This window comes from Sylvia atricapilla, chromosome 3, assembly GCF_009819655.1.
Source record: "Sylvia atricapilla isolate bSylAtr1 chromosome 3, bSylAtr1.pri, whole genome shotgun sequence".
In the NCBI taxonomy this organism is placed as follows: domain Eukaryota; kingdom Metazoa; phylum Chordata; class Aves; order Passeriformes; family Sylviidae; genus Sylvia; species Sylvia atricapilla.
This window is the reverse complement of record NC_089142.1, coordinates 25,636,266-25,658,537: the sequence shown is the minus strand read 5'-3', so window position 1 is coordinate 25,658,537 and position 22,272 is coordinate 25,636,266. Positions and strand designations below refer to the sequence as shown.

The following is a 22,272-nucleotide window of genomic DNA, read 5'->3' as shown; positions in this document are numbered from 1 at the left end:
GCGCTCGGGTTATAGGGGAAGGTCCAGTAAACGCAGGTGGGAGCGGTGGGGTAATCCCAGTTCTGAGCACTTTGCATGAGAATCACTTGTGTCTCTCAAACACTTTTGTTATTAATATCGTTGCGGCTATTGTTCATTTTCTTATCTCATTGCTGTTTCCAGTAAATTGATCTTATCCCAGCCCGTGATCATTACCTTCGAGTCCTCCAATTCTTCTCTGTAGCGATCCACAGGGGAGGGGAAAAAGGGTGGGGGGAGCGAATGGCAGCGTGGTTTTAGTGTGAGCAGTAAATTAGGGGATACCAGCCCTAAACCACGACACAGACAGACACAGACAGACAGAGACAGACACACAGACACACAGACACACGCAGACACACACACACAGCCCTTCACTCACGCCCTCCGCTCCGGTCCCAGCGCTCGCGGGCCCCCGCCTGGCGACAGCCAATAGCGCGGCGAGTCTCCCCACGGCGGGGCGTAGCCACCAATGGGAGAGGCGGGGGCGTGGCCCGGCTGGCTCCGCCTCCCTACTTAAGGCCGCGGGTGGCCGGAGGTCGCTCAGTGGCGGGAGGAGGAGGCGCGGGGGCGAAGGCGCGCGAGCAGCGGCGCGCGGCAACCCGCGCACGTGCCCGCCCCCGCGCGGCGCGAGGGAAGGCGGAGGAGGGGCCGGGGCAGCGCGCGCCGCGGGAGGGGCGGCGGCACCTGCGGGCGGCCGAGGGTGCGGAGCGCTGAGCCCGGCAGCCCGCGCAGCCCGCCCGGCGTGCCCGCGGCGATGGAGCAGGACAAGTACCTGCCCGAGCTGATGGCCGAGAAGGACAGCCTGGATCCCTGCTTTGTTCACGCGATGCGCCTCCTGGAAGACGGTGAGGCTCCGCTCCGCTCTCCCCCGGCCAGGGCGCCGATCGGGGTCGGCGCTCGGCGGCCCCGGCCGGTTGGCAAGGAGTGAAATCGGGTCTCCGGGCGGGTGGGCTGGCGGCGGAGCGGCCCGTGGCGGGACCCGGCCGCTCGGGGGCTCGGGGCCCGTCCGAGAGCAGCCCGCGGCGGCTGCGGCGAGTGCCCCGCTCCCCGCCCGCTCGCCGTGCGCCGGCTCTGCCGCGCCTGGTTCGCCTCTGCGGGAGCGCTCCCTGCTTCCCGGGCTCACTTACACAAAGACAGATGCTGGCGTCTCACTAACCCTCGTTATAGCTCGTTTTCCACGCTGAAGTAATAATGTTTATATGGTAATACTATTATGCCGTTGATGCAGCGCTGTTTTAGTCGACTGCGCGGTGTAAGACATTGATTGGATATGGCTTATCAATTTCATGACAGTTTCATCCAGGACATGATGATTTCCTCTTGGTTTTGTGCGGGGATCGGAATACACTCGTGACAGCGTTTTGTTACTCAGTATAATTCGCCTTGCTTTCCTTGCTTTGGTTGGGGTGGAGGTTTTGTTGGACCTCAGATGGAGGTTCTTTAGGAAGTTTATCGTTTAGTCTCTCTTTTAATAACTGTTCAATATAGCAGTTGAATGAAGACCTCGTGGTACGGAGTTTCAACTTTTGCCGAAGTGTAATCCATTATGTTCCTCTTATACATGTTTTTCTACTTAGATTTTTTTGAAAAAGACAGTCAAACTTGGAACCTAATGTTGAAAAGAAGTAGTAAAAAATGACGCATAAATCAAGACAGCCTATCAAGCTCTTAAATGAGACTAAAGCAGAGAAATGTGTGGTCAGGTCCTTGAGAGTCACACATTCAAATAAACTCACATTCAGACTTGGCAAATAATTTCCCAAGTTCTGTTTATGACTTAAAGAAAATAATAACAAATTCAGATTTACCATGCTAAGCATTAAGTGTTTTTCCTCTGTCAGCAGTTTTTATATTGTCTTTCCTTAATGTATGTTCTATTGATTGTGAATGAAGATATCGAGTCCAGGTTTTGTTGGAGTGCTTCTGATAGCTTTGAAATTCATACTGCATTTCAATATGAATGCAGATCCATTTACTACTCTTTTGTCATAGCTGCCTTGCTGCTAAAGAGGCAGCCATGCTGCTTTTTTACAGTTATTTTTCTAATAATCATACCATAAACAAAGTCCTTATTTCTTAGAGGAGTATAGTTTTTGAACCTTGCAGTTCGATCTTTTCCCAGAGGGGGGAAGTATCCACTGAGAGTGTGTGTCTGGGAAAGGAGGAAAAGACAGGAAGGACTAAACCGAAAGTAGGCAAAGAAGAGAAAAAAAAAGGAAAACAAAAATTGGTTTTTCTAGGCATCGAGTTCATGCAGAAGTTGCATTTCAAGCTACTGTGAGATTGAATAAATGAACGTTTTTTTCATTCCTTCTTAGCATAAGTAGGACTATGCATTATTTCACCAGATTTTTTAAAATTTGAAGGTGAGTTGTCTGAGAGAATGCTAATGTCAGATTCACACCAGGTACCTGGCATTATCCTTCAAAACACCATCTGTCAAGCTTTCTAGAGATTTGTTTTAGAGTCTAACATATGATGACTGTTAAAACACTTAACCAAGGTAAGAATGTTACTGCTTAAGAAAATGAAAATTAATGCATCAGTTGCTGCTGGGTATAAATAGAAAGGAAATTTATAGTATGGGCAGAATTGAGGAAAATGGGATCCTGGTGGAAGGATCTCTGTAGTAGTGAATAATGTCTAGGTTTTATCTGTTGTTCCCAGACTCTAGATATCTGTTCTGTTTAGAATTGTAATGGGCAATCAGCTACATCCATAACGATGCCAGCCAGGTGTTCTTTTTATGGTGTCCTAAGCATTTTTGATTGCCAGTACATTTTGTATAAAATGCATAAGTGTAGATTTGCTTTGGAGCTCAGAGCCTCAAGCATTCACTCTGACTTGGAAGTACTGTGTTGTTTCATGTTGGCTGCTAGAACCTGAGGCTGAGAACAGTTGTGTTGCTGTGAGAAACCACAGAAGGGCACACAAGTGATAAGTATTCCAGAAAAATGATTCTGATTTGCAACAGTGGGTTTACTTGTAAAGGTAAGACTGCCCATTTTCTCCCAATAATTTTTGTTCGTTTGATTCTGTTACATGTGGGTGGTTGTGGCTTTTTTTTGTTTGTTTGTTTGTTTTTTTTGTTTGTTTTTTTGTTTTTGTTTTTTTGTTTTTTTGGTTTTGTTTTGTTTTGTGTCTTTTACCAATATTAAAACCAAGAAATTACTTACATTTTCAATATGTAGGTCTGTGTCCTTCAGGTTGACCTGTGTCAGATGAGTACTTAAATCAGTAGCTATTTATCCCTCATCATTGAGGGATGAATAGAAATCACTTACTTTAGTCCTTACTGGGTCTGGTGAAATCCCCAGAAAAGGGAGATTTCCTTCGGCAGAGTATTTGCATATTTTCCAAACTACATAAAGAACGGTGAGGAAAGAGGTATTAGGGCTATTTAAATACAAAATGTGGAGACAAAACCCAATTTCTTTTAAAATCACTGAGGGAATCTGTTGTGGATTCTGACAATAAACCTAGTCTCTAAATGGCTAATTGAGTGTCTTAATCAGAAGATACTTGATTTCCCCGTGGGTTATAACCTGTTTCATCTAGAAGTAGAATGTTGACTGTTGTTGACTACATGACTGTTGCACTATTAGAAATGGAAAAGTCATTGATACCTCATCTACTGGAAGAACTTGTGAGTGGCTGGTGATATTTACCTCAGCCTAAGTTTTTTCAAATCTTTGCAAAATGCACTGAACGTGTTTATTCTGAGAATATAATCCATTCTGTAATGAAAATTAAATACCTTTTAATTATAATAGGTAGTTGAAATCTAAAGAATAAGCAAATCTCCATCTACTGCAAAAGGCTTTTGCATATCAGGTGAACTATTTTGTGTGCTAGGCTGTTATGAGAGCTGGAAGAGTGTCCCTGTTTCTTGTATAGTTTTAAACTATTTTATTGTATACTGGTTACCAGTAGCTGTTTTCTCAGGTAAGATTGTTCTGCTTTTAGTCAGGAGATGTCCTGATAAATGTATGGATTCAGGTAAAGCTTGGTTAGATAAAATTGTCGAAAGTGAGGAGCATGTTCTTGAGCAGTACCATTGTAGCCAGCTCATGCTTGTACTGAAGCACACTCTAGAGATCCAGAGTGAACTGGAAGCCTCTGTTCTAGTGCTGCTCCCTGCCGTGGAAGCTACGAGCCCCTTACATGTGTTACTTTCGCATGTTTGTAAATATTTATTGCTTTGTGGAAGATGTCTCTGATTATGAATGTAAAAATATGTGTGTCACTTTAGCTGTTAAGGTGTGGATGACATAGATACAACCAGCTGGAACTGTTGGGTAGTTCAAAACTGGTTTTATATCACTAATCTATTTAATAAGCTAAAGTGTCAGCTAATTGTCTATGCACTTTTTGGGGTCAACCAAATTACCTCTGTGTGTGCATATATATGTGTGTGTGCATATATATGTGTGTGTGCATATATATGTGTGTGTGCATATATATGTGTGTGTGCATGTATTTATTTATATAGGTAAGGCTTTGGAATATCTTGTGTAGTGTATTCTTAAAGCCAGCTTTGTGTTTTGTAATACAAACATAAAGGAAAAAGACCTATTGGAAAGAGCTGGCCAAAGTAAGAGCATCTCTCCCCATGGAAATATCAGCATTACTAGGGTAATGAGGTAGCTAATTTCTCTCTCCATAATGACAGTGCAATTGACCTCAGAATTTCAGCTGGCATTCTGAACGCAATGAGAATTAGGCCTTTAACTTTAATCTTGAGTTAAGTCCCTAGATCATTCCGTGTGGCATAGCAGAATTTGTTAAACCTCCAAGTTGTGTAAATTAGATTCATATAGCTCAGCTATCATCCCCATACAGGCTTCTTGTAGGATGGGACATGATTATTCAAAAGATTAGCCTTTGCACTTAGTGAGCATTAGTAGGGTCTTTCATACAAGCCTGCAGTAGTAGCTCCAGCTAGTAGAAAACTGTTGACATAATGCAAGTTTATTCTTTCTTATATTCAGGATTTCAACTAATACACGGTCATATGTGGGTTTGGGGTTTCTTTGGACTATTGGAGATTGATTATCTTTTCATGTGTGGGAATGCAACTTTAGGTCACGAGTGTGTGTTTCTGTTAAAAACCTGGGAAAATAATAAGGTTGTTATATGAAAATTGTCTGTCTTGGAAATAAATATAGAATATGACAATCATATCCTTAGCCCCAGATGCCAAAGGCTGTTGATCAAGTCTAGGAACTGCTAAAACCAGGCCTCTGATACTTTTTAAATTTTATAATTTTTTTCATTGAAAACTACTTGTGAAAATATGCTTGCAAATTTATGGGTTCACTTGTCTCAACAAACCTTTGGACTAAAATAAGATTAATGTAAAATGTTAAAATAAATTCATACTTTTATATTAAATCTGTGAGCGGTCACTATTCTGCTTATTGTTTCTTTTATTCCTGATGCTTACATCAGGTGAGAAGAAATCTGTATTCACAAAGTAGTTGGTATTAATCATTGTTTGCTTTGCTGTCTCAAGAAATGCACTGTAAATTCCCGGTAGATTGACTCAGGAAACATGCTAAAATTCAGAGCGTGTATTTTAGGTACCTTGGTTTCATTAGAAACTGGATTTGTATTGATCGTTTGGAGCCTTTTCAATAAAAAGTGCAAACTCTAGATGAATACAAGATACTTACGATTTCTATAAAGTAGTGATGTGCTAGGCATTACGGACTTGGTTCAAAGCTGACTAAAGTTAATGAGAATTTTTCTGTTGCCATTAGTGGGCTCTCAGGCAGTCCTTGTAATACAAATATGATCTATTGACTGGCATAGCCAGTAGGACATGCTTTTGCCTTGTAGAAGGCAAATGATTCAGATGAATCCAGATGAACCCCAGGTGAAAACCAGATTTAAGGAACATGAAATATTATAAAATGTTTGATTGAGTATAACAAAGCAAATGTTATGTTTGTATTGACCTCAGCTTTTTAGTCTTAAAAGGCAGGCTTGCTTCAGAGGAGAGAATAAGGAAATTATAGATGCGATTTAAAAAAAATTAAAATTATAATCTGAAGCAGCTTAGGACCATTTGATCTGTGATCTTAGAAAACATGTACTTTGAAACACAGTGAATTGTTTTGCAAAGAGGCAACAATATGAGTGCAGTAATTGTAGGTTAGATTCTGATACCCTGGTTTAAAGTAAAAGGTGCTTTGCTGTTTAAATAGTGCTGTTTGAGTCGGCGGAGCTGCTAAAGGTGCAATTCAGTGCAAATAGCAGAATTTAGTACCAACTGTTTAAGGGAAGGTCAAAGGCATTTGCTGAGGTTTATCTGGATGCCCAGAACCTCATCAACAAAGTGCTGGTTTTTTTTGGCAACGTGAATGCTTTCCTTGAAGCAGAAGAATGTTTTTTACTTGTCCTGGGAATTCTTTTAGTAAATTTATGTCGTATTTGGTCTCCTTGGTAAATACATTCAGGGTGCAATTGCTGTGACCGTTCATCTCTCTTCCTCTTTACCTCTAAGTAAGCATTTTAAAATTCAAGATTTGGCAAACTGTTAATATTTGTAGTTAGTACCAAGAGATGGCAGAAAACCTGGATAGCTGAGTAGAAAATTCCAGTCAACTGTTAACTTCCTAAGCACTGAACACCTGTGTGATATGTAGAATAGAATGGCCATTCCTAGCCAGGAGGTGGCATGATTGGGCTCCACATGCCAAAATAGAGATTCATTCATATCCTGGCACCTTCTGGCAAAGCGCTAGTCAGGTGCAACAGATACGTCAAATTCTTCCTCATTGGATGTATACTTTTCTCATTTAGGCAATATGCAGACAATATATACTGACAATGAGATTTGCTGGAGCATACTGGGCTATTTAATAGTCTCTAAAATTTGGTATGATTAGCAGGGACCTGTGCATGAGTCTTCCAATAAAGGCTAAACATCTGCCTAACCCTCCAGAGCAGTGCCATGAAACAGTTCCTCCATGACACAAGGACACAGGTTTCAAGCGCAAAGTATGAGACGTCTTGGGCCTTACTTTGGAAGGCATAAATGTAGCTGCTCTTTGGTAGTTCCTCTGCAAAGTTTATTAAAATGGGAATATGTTACACCTTTCTGTGCCTTGTAGCTGTACTGAAGGCTACACATGCTGCTTATATAAAATAGTTGTTTTTTGGATTGGCAGGTTCACTGCAGTCACCTGGGTCCTCAATTCAGGGTTAGAGTGCCTTTTGAAAAGTAAGCTGGTTTTAATTGCTTCAATTAAATCTCTTTTCTCCAGTAAACTTCTGAATGTGGAGGAAAGTTTAGTGTTGTTAAAGCTGACCTTAGAATATACAATTTTCTTTAAAATATTTTGAGAACAAATAATAGGAAGAGTATTTTCATCAGGATTTGAGGTGTTAAGAAAGCATACACAGTAGGAAAAATGTGTTTTGCAGGTGTATCTTGCTAAGCATTGTGAAGAAGGTGCGCATTCATCTTTTCTTCATCTTATACATTTTTCAGTCCTTTGATGGGTATCAGTGCACTATATCAAAATAAGCAAGGAAGCAGACAGCTTTTAAAATCAAGTGTGTAAAGTATAGAACTTTACTGATGCTGCAGTTTAATCTTTGGCTGTATAGAAAAATAAGACCGTGCAGTCTGACCAGAAAAATGGAAAACTTTAATACTCATGTAAGGATCTGACGTGCATGGTACACGGAGTTTTGGCTTGTACTACATACCTTCAATGGACACATTCTAAAACTCCCATCTATAAGATGTAGACTGATGCTGAATTTCGTTCTAATCTTTGAAATCTTGATGTGAAAAGAGCTTCATAAAAAATGTGTAATATTCTTATTAATTTTAGAACAAAATTATTATTTTTAAAATTTGCAGGCAAAAATAATCCTGTTTATTACAGTCTTCTGTAAATCCTGTCATATTTTAATTAGAATCCTGCTGGAAATGAGTACAGCTCTTTCCTTATCCTAAAAAGGGCTGAAACTAATAAAACCTAGAAGAATTATTTAAGACTTTCAGCAGATTAAAAACCTCCAACTCTCCCACCCTCCCAGAAAAAACCCTCCTGAAATAAATCCCTGTTCCTGATTCACAGCCTTTGCTGTTGAAAGGGAATTTTTAGTTTGAATACTGAAAAAATTATGAATACTGAAAAAATTATCAAATGAATCTTCTAAAAATGCTAATATGGCAATATTGAAGATTATCCACACTTAATTAAGATGGTACCGAGTTTCAATGGTCGTATATGTCTGCATATGATATAAGCAAAGACATCTTAAGAACTTCAAATGGTCTGCTTGCACTGGGCATTCCTGTTTATTGTTCTTGGGTTAGCATGATGCAAAGGCTGAAAGACACAGGGGTAGGCCACTACTGTTTTAGAACTTCTCTGCATGTGCTGAAGTGCTCATCAGATATTTTAGTATCTGTCTCTTGTTGTAAGGGTTATACTGATAGATGTGAAAAAAAGTCAAAAGCTTTTCATAAAATACTTTGAATTCTGGCAATCAGTGTAACTGTTAGAAAAAAAGAATACTATGTGCTAGTCTCTAAAAGATTTATCAAAATCTCTGTTTCTCCTTTTTGCTCTGCTTTGGGTCTAGAAAAAAGTGTCTATTTATTTTATAGTAGAAGCGTTTTAGCTTTGCTAACTGGTAAAGGCAGGTGTAACTTCAGCAAAAGTAGGGATCAAAGCCCCTGGCGCATAATCAGTCAATTTCCAAAGAGCAGCACTGCAAATCAAGGAAAAACAGTTTTCCTAAGAGGTTTGAGCACTGGAGAAAGAAAACAAATCCCCTAGTTTAATGTTCTTGGGATTTAAGTACATGTTTCAGAGCTCTCTTTCAAATGCTTGAAGTTAGAGAACTTGCCATCAAATCAGGGACCGTGTGCATATGTTTTGGAATGGCTTTTCGGTATTGAAAAATTGAGTAAACTTACCTTTCACGGTGTAAATTTTTGTCTCTGTGTTTCTGCTAATGTAGGCTCATATTGCTGATTTTCCTAAATATTTCTAAGCAGACTTAGTTTTTGCATTTTGTCTTTTTTGAGATTGTGGAAGGAACATTTTGCTGTTGTCAAGGGTTGCTCTGAGGTCAGAGCGTGAGCTCTAGCTGAGGAAAGAGTGAGACATTGTTCTTGCTAAATACTTAGACCTAAACTGATTTGGTGCATCTATGGAGCTGGTTCCCTAACTTTCCCATTTTAACTTAAACTGATTTTTCTCCATTTCTCCTGCAAGGAGCAGCACCAAATTTAAGTGACTTACTGTCTCTTATTTTGTTGTTTGAAGGGCGAATTAAAGACTGATGAAATAAATTCCAGGAGACTTTTCTCCTTCCTGTCCTCAGATAGCTGTTCAGCAAGAAAATGGAGAGTTACTCTTAGTAAATGATTCTTGTTATCCTAGTGTCTCTGTAGGGCTGTAGCGGTATCTAATAACTTTAACTTTTGCACAAGTACAGATTTGGAATTATTCCATTAATCCTTGTATGCAAAGTAGTAGGATATAGCCCATTGTAAAATTTGAAATTACATCCTCCTCATACTTGCAGATCCAGGTACATAAATTAATTACATCAGTTTATTACTATGCTCAAAAGCCTTGGGTGGGTAATCTGCCACACCTAGTTCTTATATTGCATGGACTCCTTTTCCTGATCCTACATTCCTGTTTAAAATATCATTCTGTCTTTGTAAATATTGCAGAATGCCCTCATTCTATTTGATTTGTTAGGGGTTGTCCAGATGCTGTTGCTGCTGTCGCAAGAGTGGTTGGTTTGTTCTATACTTGCTGAAAATGGTTTATTGCAAACACCAACAGATCAGGTTGTGCATAAGTCTGTAAAGAAGTGTCAAAAGGATCCGAGGTCAGCAGTGAATGTGGGGAAACAGGTATTCATGTTACCTATTTTGTTATTCTCCTCTTTCTGAAGACTAAATTGTGAGGTAACCTGGATATACAGTAGTTTATGTTGAGTTGTGCATGACAAAAAGATGTTCATGCAGTACCAGCTTGTTAGAACACACAAACCATCTGTTCAGCACGAAAAGTCTCTTGCTGCTCCAAAGTGTATGAATAATTTGGAATGATATGTCAGATGCAAAGGGGAAGAGAGGGCTAAGTTCTTGCTAGAAATATTTTGATGTAATGCCTTTTTAAAGGAATGTTTGTACTGTAAGCTATCCAAGTGCTTCTTGTGGTGGAAGTGGGATATGTTTTCAACATGAAGTGGAAAAGGAGCAGCTTGGTTTTGACACAAAGCAGGAACTCGATGTGATTCTGCATCCATCCAAACACTTAAGATGTCTTGATTTGGAGACAAATAGAAAAAATTAGAAGCTGCTATGAAATTTTGCCTGCAGCTTTCTGATTCTTGAAATTTCAACTCTGTCCCTTCCCACAGCCTTTATTTAAAGGTTGGGGTTTGTTTTTTGTTTTTTTTTTAATGGTGAAAAAAGAATTAGAGAGAAGGAAGAATGGGGAAAAGGGAAGAGAAAATGGAGGAAAAAATATGAAAAGGAGGACACAATAATGGGAAGATTGTAGAGGAAGTGGAAAATGAAGTAGCAATAGAGACATGAATAAAGAGAAGAAAGCGAAATGAGTGAAGAAAAAAAATTTGCAGGTGAAAAACATTCAGTTACATTAGTTCTAAGCAAGTTGTGAAAGCACAAAATGTTTAACATTAAGTAACGACTTCTGGAAGCTTTTAGTTAAGTTTTGTTCAATTAAAATGGGTAGATAAAAGTAGTATAATAAGCATTTGAAAATGCTATTAGTTTATTTAAGAAAAAAAAAAAGAAGAAATGCAACTCCTTCCAGAAAGCTTCTGTTAAGAATGACGTAGTTTTGATACTATTGTATTTCATGTGTTCAGAGGGACTCTGTAGGTGTCTTCCATCCATATATGTGTTAAAGTGTCCAGTAAATAAACACAACAGTCTATGTTACAGTGATTTTCCCAGTTTTGTACTAAATAGCAACTGAGATCTTCCATGATAGTAATATTTACAATCCTTTTGGAACTGTGGTTAGCCAGTTAATAGTTTACTTACACTTTTTACTTTAAAAGGTAAGATTGTAAGACTGAACAGATGGAAATTTTAGAAATGGAATTCCCTTCTTTCTTCTGATAATAGTCTTCAAACTTTGGAATGGAGTGTACTAGTGTTAGGAGCTCTAAACTTGGACTTTTATTTATATCAGCTACAGCTCACTAAGTTCTCAGGCCAAAGATGAGATGATCATGGTGGACACTATTCAGCTGTATGGAATTGCACATAAGATAGTTCAGATGTGCCAGGATTATATTCAGAAAGTGCACAGTTGTGGAGTATGCAGGAGATTAAAGAGCAGCGGCACTCAGTGATGTGAGCACCAATTTGCAGCTAACTATCCTGTGTTTTGTAACCTCACTGCTGTGATATCCATAAACTGAACCAAAATGTTTGGAGAGGATAAAAACAACTTTTGAAGAAAAAATAGTAAAAAAGATTGCGTGAAGTAGTGGATCTGAAGAGTAGTTTTGACTAACAATTGTGAGGTAGAATTGTTTTGCTATAACGTTGGATTTTGCATTTTGCTGGCTTTCATGGTAAAAGACAGCAATTAGAATTACTCAAATTGAGTCATTTAAGTTTGAATTAAGTTTCCCATCCTAATAAATATGTGATTTAAATATATATATATATATATATATATGCATACACATTCTGTAAGCCACTGGAAGGCTGTTGCTTCGTGTGGCAACAGTGATCATCGTGTCCAGGGAGGTGCTGACGCCGGCAGGGAAAGAGGTGAGACAAGTCTCTTTGGTTAAGCACGAGAGTCCATTTTATTTTCTTCCCCCTGCCCTGAGCCGGGGTGGGAGGAGAAGGCGAAGAGCAGAGGGGAGAGGCGAGAGAGAGAGCCCCAGCTCCGTCTCCCCGTAAGTTGAGGGGCCGGGGCAAAGGGCAGGTGAGGGCATTGACCTGAATCCAGTGGGGACACACCGAGGGACAGGGAACCACAGGCCAAGGTCATTGAGGAGGGGAGCAGAACTGACCAAACCAGTGTGTACAGAGATTACATTGAGTGGCTGAAGGACCCCACAGAAGGCTGTGTAGCAATTTATTTATTGGAAGTCTTTCCTGGCCAGCTTTGGCACTTGTGATATTACTCAGTAAAGGGTAATTCAGGTTCGTATACTGGTTTAAAATGAAAAAGTGAAGTGCAAATTAGGAAAAGATACAATGCCATACAAGATATGATAAGGTTATTACCCGTGTAGCAGACTCTATTGTAGCTGTCAGAGGCATGAAATGTGTAACCTAACTGAAATTTTAGGTGAAATGTTTGTCTTCCAGTTATTTGCACTGTCGTGTAGATATGTGCTGCTTGCATCTTGTTTGTGAGGCAGGTGTAGTCCAGGGTGAGCACCACAGCCTGATTGCCCCTGTTTGTACAGGGCAACCCATTTCTTGGACTATAGTGCGACTCTCTTCCCTCTCCCATGCTTCAGTTTCTCAAGAAAACCGGCGTTCTTCATGGAGAAAATCACTGCTGTGTTGTAGGCTTGGCCCAGCATACAGCTGGATGAAGACCAGAGCTGGGGCTTAAGGATGGACTTTCACCAGTTTGACTTGAAAGAAATGCTGAGTACATCTAGCATTTCCAGTCAGATTTTGGTGTTTGGTCACTTTTTTAAAATAAATTTGGTCACTTTCTTTATGTAAGTTAATATCCTGAGGGATAGTTTTCCTGCATTAGTTTCTGGCAGTGTGAATTTTCGTTGACATTTTGTTCATGATTTGTAGTATTCTCTAACAGTGGATCAGAATCAAACTCCAGAACAATTTTAAGACATACTTTAATTTTAATGTTATTGTTTTACATTTTTTAAGTCGGGGATACTGACTATTTGAAATCCATATTAAGCCATACTTCGATGTGTATCAAAAAACCGCTGAACTATGGCCTGATACAGAACAATTTATATGCAGCAGATAAATAAATTATTAAAATTGATATGCAGGATTGTATTATACATAGCATCTTCTCAATAGGTTATTTTAGGAAAGGGAGAGAACACTCATCTAGGAAAACAAAAAACCAGCCGCAAAGTTTTATAGCTTTATGGTTTGATTTCTCTTGCCCCTTTCCAGCCTTCCCAACCAACATAATAAAAATTTTGCCCACAGCATTCCAGAGACATGATTTTTCTTATCACAATGATGAGTGTTTTCCTTCTGTTTGATTTTATTTTTGACATGGACTACAAGCCTTAGTGCTTTCCTCAATACAAATACTAGTTTGATAAATTTTAATGGATGTTTCATAATCTGCAGTCACATTCGCGCCTTTTAGCATATTTTTTTTACAAATTTCAATTTTGAGAACTGGGACAAAAATTTTACTTTCTGCCAAGGATTTTGCCCAGAGTGCATCAAGTGCTTGGCCTTCACGTTTTATCCTAGCAGGTGAAAATTTATTCCACCAGCCATCTTTAGATAATCATTCTTCTCCTTAGTAACACTGGCAATAGGAGTTCCTGTTTTATGTGAAACCACATTTTTTATGGATATTGCTCAGCTGTGGTTTTCCTCAAATTCTGAGGAACTGTGACTGCCAGATCTTTCCATACTGGTTTCTGGTCACTTGTGCCTCACATGAGAACACCTACTTTGGTATATGTGTCTTTCTTATTGAATGCTATTAGTATATGGTGGCACTTTGTTTTCATTATACCCAAAATACAGAAGCTGTTGGCTTTTCAACTGCTGCAGTTTCAGTACTCTCCAAGATGCCATGTAGCAATTTTTGTTATGTTTATTCCAGAGGGCTTAGAAAATGGAGATTGTTTTACTAAATAATTTCTTTTCTTTTTAGTCTGTGTCTTGTGTAGTTTACGCGGGAGTAGTCAACACTGGTTGCTTTAGTCGCCTGGGTGGAATGGGATTTTGTTACACTGTTCACTCTTATGGGACACACAACTTGGTTGTTACCTTTCTCTTACAGTGCTCTCTGTTCAATTTATTGTGTTAATCTTTCTTCTGCATTTGACCATCTTGCATTTGTTCCTTGAGTATTAACTCAGCTCTCTGACTCTTTTGAGAAATGTTCCAAATCACAGAGGATTTGCATAATTTATCTAAATGTTATTGTCTTCAGCCTCATAAAAGTGGATCTTCCTGGGACATAATAATGGGTGTATTGTTCCTTGGGTTGTTGTTTGCTGCAGCATTTGAGTTCCATGATCTTTTGATTTAACTTCCAAACTCCTCCAATGTGAGGTTTGGCTTCTTTATAGAGCACTGTCTTCCAGCTACAGTCCCAAGTGAATGGATTTACTAATGTGTGAAATTCAGGCTGTTTAATTGAAACCTAATGCTGAGCCTTCAAGCAAATTGTTTTGTTTTAGTTTTTTCCTGAGCATCCTCCCCTAGATTCAAATTCCAGTTTCTCTCTTCATCATTAGTTATTGTTCATACTGCTCTACACTGTCAATCTTCATTTAAACAAGGTTTAAATGAAAACCTTATATAACTGAAGAAAAAGTAACTTACATAACTGAAAAAAATATAACTGAAATTTAGTTTTAGTAGCTTCATGTTTTTTGCTTGGGTTAAGTAAAGACTATTAAAGGTGTCAGAAGCTTCTGGAGATGGATTTTGGGGGCTAAGACCTCACTGACATTTTATGACAAGGAACCCACTTCAAAATTTTTTGATAGTCTTCTTGCAGCAGAGAAAGTGTTTTGTTCTATCAGAATCTAGTAGTGGTGGAATTAAGTATGACAGTATTTAAAGAGATAATAAATGTCAAATAAAAATAATGAGTTCAGATGTTGCTTAGCTCAGAACAGAAGGGACAGATAAGATAATCTGAAGCTTTCTGGTAAAACTAATACAGAAAAAAAAAATTAACCTTTTCTAAAACTCCTGAGGAGGAAAATCAGTGAAGGCCTTTTTATTAGGTGTATATTATGTCAAACTTGAAAGGTGTCCCTTCAGTGAAGTAAGGAAAAAGGATTTGTTTGGACGTTTTGGCTGCATATGTGTGGTTTGTTCATGAAGAATAACCGGCAAAAATTAAGTGTAAATGCCAAAGTTTAATGTTGATAAATGTGCTACTGCTGTTCCAAGGAGTTCATTTCATAACCAGCAGCTTTGTCAGGGGATTCTGTTCAGGCTGAACATATTCTGGAAATAGAATTATAAGAGTACTGTATTTTTAAAGAAAAAGGGCAATGCTGAGCAGAATGAGCACTATGCTACAGCTAGTTTTCTGTTTGAATTTGAATGTTTGAACTGTTACTCATTTTTAACATCACAGTATTTAATGGAAGTGTTTGTTCTTTTTAAAATAAGAATAGCAACAGGTAAATTTAAGCTGTACTTTTTAAGCTGCATATCATACTTTGCTAGTCCACTATACAATTTGCTGGGGAAAATATATTGAACTGTACTTGAATATTTTGAGGTTTTACTTTTAGAGTATTATGTTGCTTTCCTGAGTTCAAACATGAATGTTTCTTGGGTGTGTGGATGAGAGGAAGTAAATTAGGGATTTGGGGCAAGGTTTTTCTTTTTGCTACTCGATTGAAAAAGACATATTTTTTCAGTGGACTACAAAAATACATTCTTGACTCCTAATTCTGTTGCACAGGTGATTTCTGGGATTTCTGCCAACGGGTAGAGACAGAGGACAACATCAAAACCTTTCCCAAAGCTTAACAAAAGTAGTATTCATATTGTTAACGTATCCCTGCGTTGGAAAATGCTTCTATTATGGTTTAAAACTTAAAAAGTTTTGCTACGTAACACAATACAGGTTAGTAAAAGCAAGGTTTTTTTTAACTCTGAGTCTGCTGAGACTATCTGCATAGTATTGCTTCTGCCTTCAGCTTCATTTTGTGCAGGATGCTGCTATTGATTTGAAAATTATTTTAAATTTTGAAAGACTTAGGTGTTTTTGAGCTGATCGCTTGGCAAGACGTGACATTTTGGACACTTTTTTAACACCATCTTTGATAATTAATTCAGTATTGGAGAGTATAATTTCAATAATTAAAGTTTTCTGTGTTTGTCCTAGAAGCTTTCAGTCCAGATAGCAACTCACTATCCATTTCTTTCCACTGGATAAGTGAGTGAATTAAGGTAAAACTGTCTCATAACTTGTGAGACATCTCTATTGCCTATAGTAGTCTATAGGGTGCTTTTTCATCTGGCTGACAAAAGGCCCCCAGGAATTTAGTCCCTCATTTGAATGCTGAGTAGTATAAAGGCCATAAGCTTGTGACCTCTGAATTCTATAACTTTGCCATCTCTCATGATTTAAATGCTTATAGCCTGAGCTACATGGACTGGGAAGGGATGTTTGGTCTGGAGGCAAGTCTCAGTACTGCTGAGATAATGATCTAACTGTAAGAGTTACTCTGAAAGAAAAATAGTACCATTTTACAGTAACAATTTATTGGAGACCTTTGAAAAAGAGTTTTCAGGTGCCAGCTAATCTCAGCTATCATAACATTATTGCTGTCACTTTAAGAAAAATACCTGACAACTGCAGGGGGAAAAAGTCAAGTCTTTTATGTCCAATTGTGTTCATTCCTAAAGGGATATCTTTCAGCTGTTTACTTCAATTTTACAAGTAACCAGTCATTAGAAAACATGGGTATTGATGCTCAGAGTTAACTTTTGAGATTGTTCTCTTGTGCCTGAATTGAGCTATAACTCATATTGAAGTCTGTTATTCCTCTGTGATGCTTTGGAAGTAACCCTATAGTGTTAGTAAATTGCATGAATCTCAGACTCAGGGATGATGCAGCACATGCCTTTTTGAGAAAATCTTGGAAGATGTGCTTGAGGAATAATTACTGCTAGTAAAGAAAAGATGTTTTCTTTAGAGGCTGAAATACATGATTTCTTTGATTGTTGGTATTGCTTCATTTGAAGTGGTTGAATAATCCCATGCCCACTGACCATCTTTTCTGGGTGCCATCTATTCCATGGTTCCTCGCTCAATGGTCCTGTTGGGTACAAAAGCCCTCTAGTGCTTTCTTGCCAGGAACTGTATATACAGAAGCCTGTTGCTTAGGATACATAGCGGATGGGGGGAGTTTAGTCATAGTATCTGCTACTTACTTTGTATATGTACATGTGCATAATAAGTCAGTCAGTCTCTTGCACCCTATAGTGAGTATCTTGCATCTGGAAGTTCTTAATATTTCCTTTCTATTGTTATTTTTCATAATTCTTTTGCTTTCCCTCTCATGAATTGTCTATGTCATATGATGCCATTGTCTCTCTTGGATTACAAGCTATAGGAGGTAGGCGTGAGTTGCTATGTCAGTATATGGTGGTAGTACATATTAAAGTTTTTACCATTTGTGTTCATCAGGAAATTGATCGCTGCAAAACACAGTTGCTCGTGAATCCTTGAGCCTTGGATTTTGTCCTGGAGATGCCTCCTATCCAAGTGTCACTGTTCATATTATCTGCTCATTTAAAGTTTCAGTTCAGCTGATCTCTTCCCTGTGGAGATATCCGTGAGTGTGCTTTCCAATGCCATCTCTAATAGGTTTGCTTTGGTAACCTTTGGTCTTTTCCTGTTAAGTATTGAAGCTATGATTTCTCCATCCTTTCTCCCAGTTAGTGTATTTGGAAGTTCTTGATTTTCTTTGTAAGTGTACCAACCAACAACCTGTGCATCCTGGCCTGGATAGGAAGGCCTTTGTGCCCTCACAATAAGGTCTAGGCTACACTGTTCTTTGTTTTGCAAAATAACCCAGTTTTTCTAATGTGCCTCTTACAACAACACTGTCATCTTCTTGTAGGCATTTCTTTGTTTCTTAATTAGCAAGCTGCTTCTTCCCTCTTTTGATTTTATTCTATTTTTTTGTGTACCCACACATGGAGGACTGTCTCTCTCTCATGGGAGGGACCCCATGCTGGAACTGGGGAAGTGTGTGAGGAGACCTTCCTCTGAAGAGGAAGAAGAGGCAGAGTCACTGTGTGATGAACCAACCTCAGTGCCTGGCACCTCCGATGCGGCAACAAGGGAGAGAATCAGGAATACAGTTTTAATAAAACATCCCTGCCTGTCCCTCCAGGAGCCACTCTGTCAGTCACACTCACACACCTGAGCTGGGACCGAGGCGCCTTTGCAGCTACAGCCCCACACTCACACAGGCACACCAGGCTTCTGGGCTGGCTCAAACCCAGGTTTCCTTCCCGCAGCAATCTCAGATGAACTGGCCTTGTGCAGTAACTAAATAAGAGAAAACCAGCTTGGGCTGGTGCCTCTGAGAAGGAACCCTGAACAAAGGACCTCCTGGGCTTTTATCCCCACACAGTCTAAGCATGGAAAAGTCTGGAACACTTGGCTTCTGCCATGTCTCTGAGTGTCCTGTCCCCTGGGCAGGGCACAGGTCCCCGGGCCCTTTGTTGTGAAAGGGTCAGTGATTCCCAGCCTTAGGCTTTGGGCTCCCAGAGCTCAACTGCGGCTCCCACTGCAGCTGTCACTGGGATATCGGCACTGAATGGATTCCTCAACAAAAATTGAGACTGGGAGGAAGGCAAAGGTAGGAGGGGGAAGATGATCTTAAGGTTTGGTTTCATTTCTCATTTTCATTCTCTGATTTAATTGGTAATAAATTCAGTTAATTTCCCCAACTCAAGTCTCTTTTGCTGGTGTCAATAAATAGTGAGCAGAACCCTGCCTTCCCTTATCTCAACCTAGGAGACGTTTCCTGCATTTTCTCTGCCCTGTCCAGCTGAGGAGGGCAGAGATAGAGCAGCAGTGGTGATCAACCCAACACAGCTTGTCCATTTCAGTCCAGTAGTCTGGGTTCAGCTAGCAGCCTCCTTTGAAATGTATTAATTTGTTAGCACTTGATTTCCTGCACTGTAATTTTTTCTAATCTTCAGTAGCTTTGTTGGCTGTGTTACTGTATTTTTTTTGTAGTTCTCTTTTTTTATACAGCATCTGGTTCTTACCTTGAAATGAAACCTGTGAGTGACTTGCTTTTTTTTTTTTTTTTGTTAGGTAGAAAAAAGTTTTCATCAATGTGTTTATATCAGCTAAAGGCTGTCTGGTTACCATGGTTGGGTAAATACTGCTTTCTCTTACCTTGGGAGCAAGGCTGCATACAATGTTACATTGATTCACTGTTGTTGTGGAACCAAGAATAAGCAGTAAGCAAAACGCTAGCGGAACATTAACATTAAAATATTATTCCGCATTTTGGAGTAATATGGAAGTATGGAAGATTTACAGACAACATATCAAAGGATAAGCAGATTAAAATGGGACACTGTCTGATAAAATTCTGCTATTGCAATACTGGGAAGTTTTTTCATTTTAACAAGAATATGCAGAAATGTTGGGTGCTGAGTTTGGAACTTTGTAAGCATCACAAAAACAAAGTGAGTGAAATGAGATGACATAAATTCTAATGCTTTTCTGGGACAGCATTTTGGGGATTCAGTTCCAGGAGACCTGTGCACCACTGTGTGCCCTCTAAAGAGAGTGTTCCTTACTTGTGGACTACTGCAAGTCTTCAGACCAAATAAAGCATTACTGCCTCTAACATTAACCATTTAGGACTCTCCTACTAATACTGGTGGATGGATACAGAAATGGAATGGTGTAAGCTTTACCAAGAACCAAACACTGAGTGGCTGCAGCTGTTTTTTCCTGTTCAGATAATAACCCATGCTGCAGAAGTGAGTAGCCTAATTAGCTGACTACACATTGTGAATGCCTGCTTTGTGGCATCTCTGCTATCCTCCAGCTATGATTTTCTGCTTTGAATGAGATCAGCATTGTTCTATTCTATTCCTTTGACACCGCAACTCTGTCTCCAGGTTCAGCAATGCTAAATGTTAATCTAGTGCAGCAGCTTGAAAAATATTTTTTTCTAAAACTAGTGCAAGTTGGAGTTGCATTAATCTCTGATGATGATCAGATTTGCTAAATGTGTGCCTGTTACTGTTTGGAATATGACTCTTTATATTCAGTTTCTTTTAATTTTTTCTCTGACAGAAAAAAATTTACCTAGAGTTCTTCCTTGCAGGAAGCAGGCCAGCATTTCATCTCTAGAGTTTTATTTTAAAGATGTATTAGGTCTTTTAAGGCACGATGGGCTGCAGGAAGTGTTTAAACTGCCACCTTGCCAAGTCATGTTTTGCTTATCACTTACACATTTAGGTCAGATAATAAAATTGCTACTGAAAGTTCTTACGGCCAGCAAAGAAAGTCAAATGCAATTATCTCAATGACACGAATAAATATGGGCTTCTTAACCTGAGCTTTTATTAAGCTGGTAGAGTCTTGGCAGTCTAAAATATAATTGCATTTTGAATAAGTCAAATGTCAGTTTTGTGTTTTAAAAACTGTACTAGTAAAGCTCTGTTTGATCTTCACCCTGAGACATTCCCATTAAATAATCCCTAAGTCCACTAAAACAGTGGGAAGTTACAATTCTGAGGTTAAATTGTAAGGAATTAATAGAAAAGGATAGAATTTGAAAGTATGACTCTTTAAATTTTATTTTCTTGTTGTACAGTCCTCTTTCAAATTTAAAGGTGATACTGAATCTTGATGGGCTGCCTAGAAATTCTGGATGTGCATGCAGTTTCTTCCTGAAATATGGGTGTGTTATTGACAGAACTCTTACACAGAATCAATTCCTAGCTCTTCTTGGGGGATTTGTCTCTTTTTTGATGCATTGTTTTAAGCTCAGTTTTGTTAAACTGCTCCTTGGGTTTTATCAATTGAAAAAATTATCTGCAGTTTTAATAGAAAGAATGTATTTTGCTACCATCTTCACAGACATCCCATTGAAAGCATGATATACCATGATCTTTCTGGAGTACTGGTGCAAGAAAGGTTTTTATGTTTAGTAGAAATGAACATTGTTCATCTAGACAATACTTGGTTTAAAAAGCTGAAGTATTTTCAGGGTTCTTTAGAAGTTTGTTGAAAAAGCAGATATGCCATAATTTGTAGTAAGTCTGAGTTAGTAATTATTGGGTATCTTTCTAAAGTTTAGAGATATTATTTTCTCTTAATAATTTATAGTTTTGTTTTAATTTGTTATTATATCCTTTTCTTTTGTTGAACTTAGTAGTATTTTTAGCCTTTTCAGTCTTTTGAAATCTTCAAAAATCTTGATTTTTCACATATACTTACTAGCAGTGTTAGCATTATCTCAGCAAGTTTTCCAAGTCACAGTGATGTCTCCTCATCCTCTTTGTTCCCCAAATACTTCTGCCACTGTTTCTTTGCCTTTCTCTTCTCATCTTTCCTCTTGCTTAGTTGCTAGCTGCCACAAAGCAGTTGGAATCTCTGGCCCCATCTGCAGAGGCCCTCCTGACAGCTGAAGAAGTACAAGGATGTTTATCCTAACAAGAATCCCAACTGATACACAGTTCCTGGACCATGCTGCTCCAAGTGATCTGCCTTCTGTGAAGCAAGTACAATTTTAGTCAGGATTGTTTGCTTGAGCTTTGTGCCATGTCTTACATCTATGAAATTAGTTCTGTTATGTTCAGCCAGTCTGAGAACTTAAAACTGTTTGATCTAAGTAGTATTTAACCTAAAACTATTCCAAGATCTTTCATGTTTTAAGACTACCTTGAAATAGCTGTATTAATCATATAATTTTTTTAACAAAGACTGCAAGAAAACAGAAACTCATTAGCTCTGAGTTTCTTGATGTTATCAGTTATTATCTTTAATCTCCCTTTGTGCTAGTCAGAAATGTACTTAATAGTGTTTCCTTTAATTCCAGCTTAATCTAGAAGTGTGACTTGTTTATGGTAAAAAGCAGTGAATAGCACCATTTCTGAAACACATTGCTAGTAAATCTAAATTTACTTTTTAAGGACAGAAATATACCTGTGAATTAGTTGATTTTGATAGTTATATTCTTCTAAGGTATCATTATTCAGGTATTTTAAAACGCTAAATTCCAGTATAAAGGAGAAGAAAAACTATAGTATGGTCTAACATAGATAAATTATTAATTTAAAGTGATTTTTCTACCCAAATACAACTACTGTATTCTACAAACACATTTGTTTGAAGATTTTGAGAGTAGTGATTATTCATGAAAGTTAGTGTTATGAAAATTAGTGTTATGAAAATAACCCAAATAGATAAGCTAGATAATACTTCCATCTTTTCCACTTGCTTTTCAGTGCCAGGGATGGTTTCCCTTCTCATTCATAACTCTGTCACCAGAACTTTATCAGCTCAT

At 38.7% G+C, this 22,272-nt stretch overlaps 1 protein-coding gene across 1 annotated transcript in view; it reads left to right on the top strand.

Annotated features, from left to right (window-relative positions):
• Positions 1-764: 764 nt before the first annotated feature.
• KHDRBS2 (KH RNA binding domain containing, signal transduction associated 2) overlaps positions 765-22,272 on the top strand; it is a 327,589-nt gene continuing 306,081 nt past the window's right edge. The window contains exon 1 of the mRNA XM_066314972.1: positions 765-866. Coding sequence (XP_066171069.1) covers positions 776-866 — 91 coding nt within the window. The 5' untranslated portion in view covers positions 765-775. The remainder of the gene's footprint in view (positions 867-22,272) is intronic.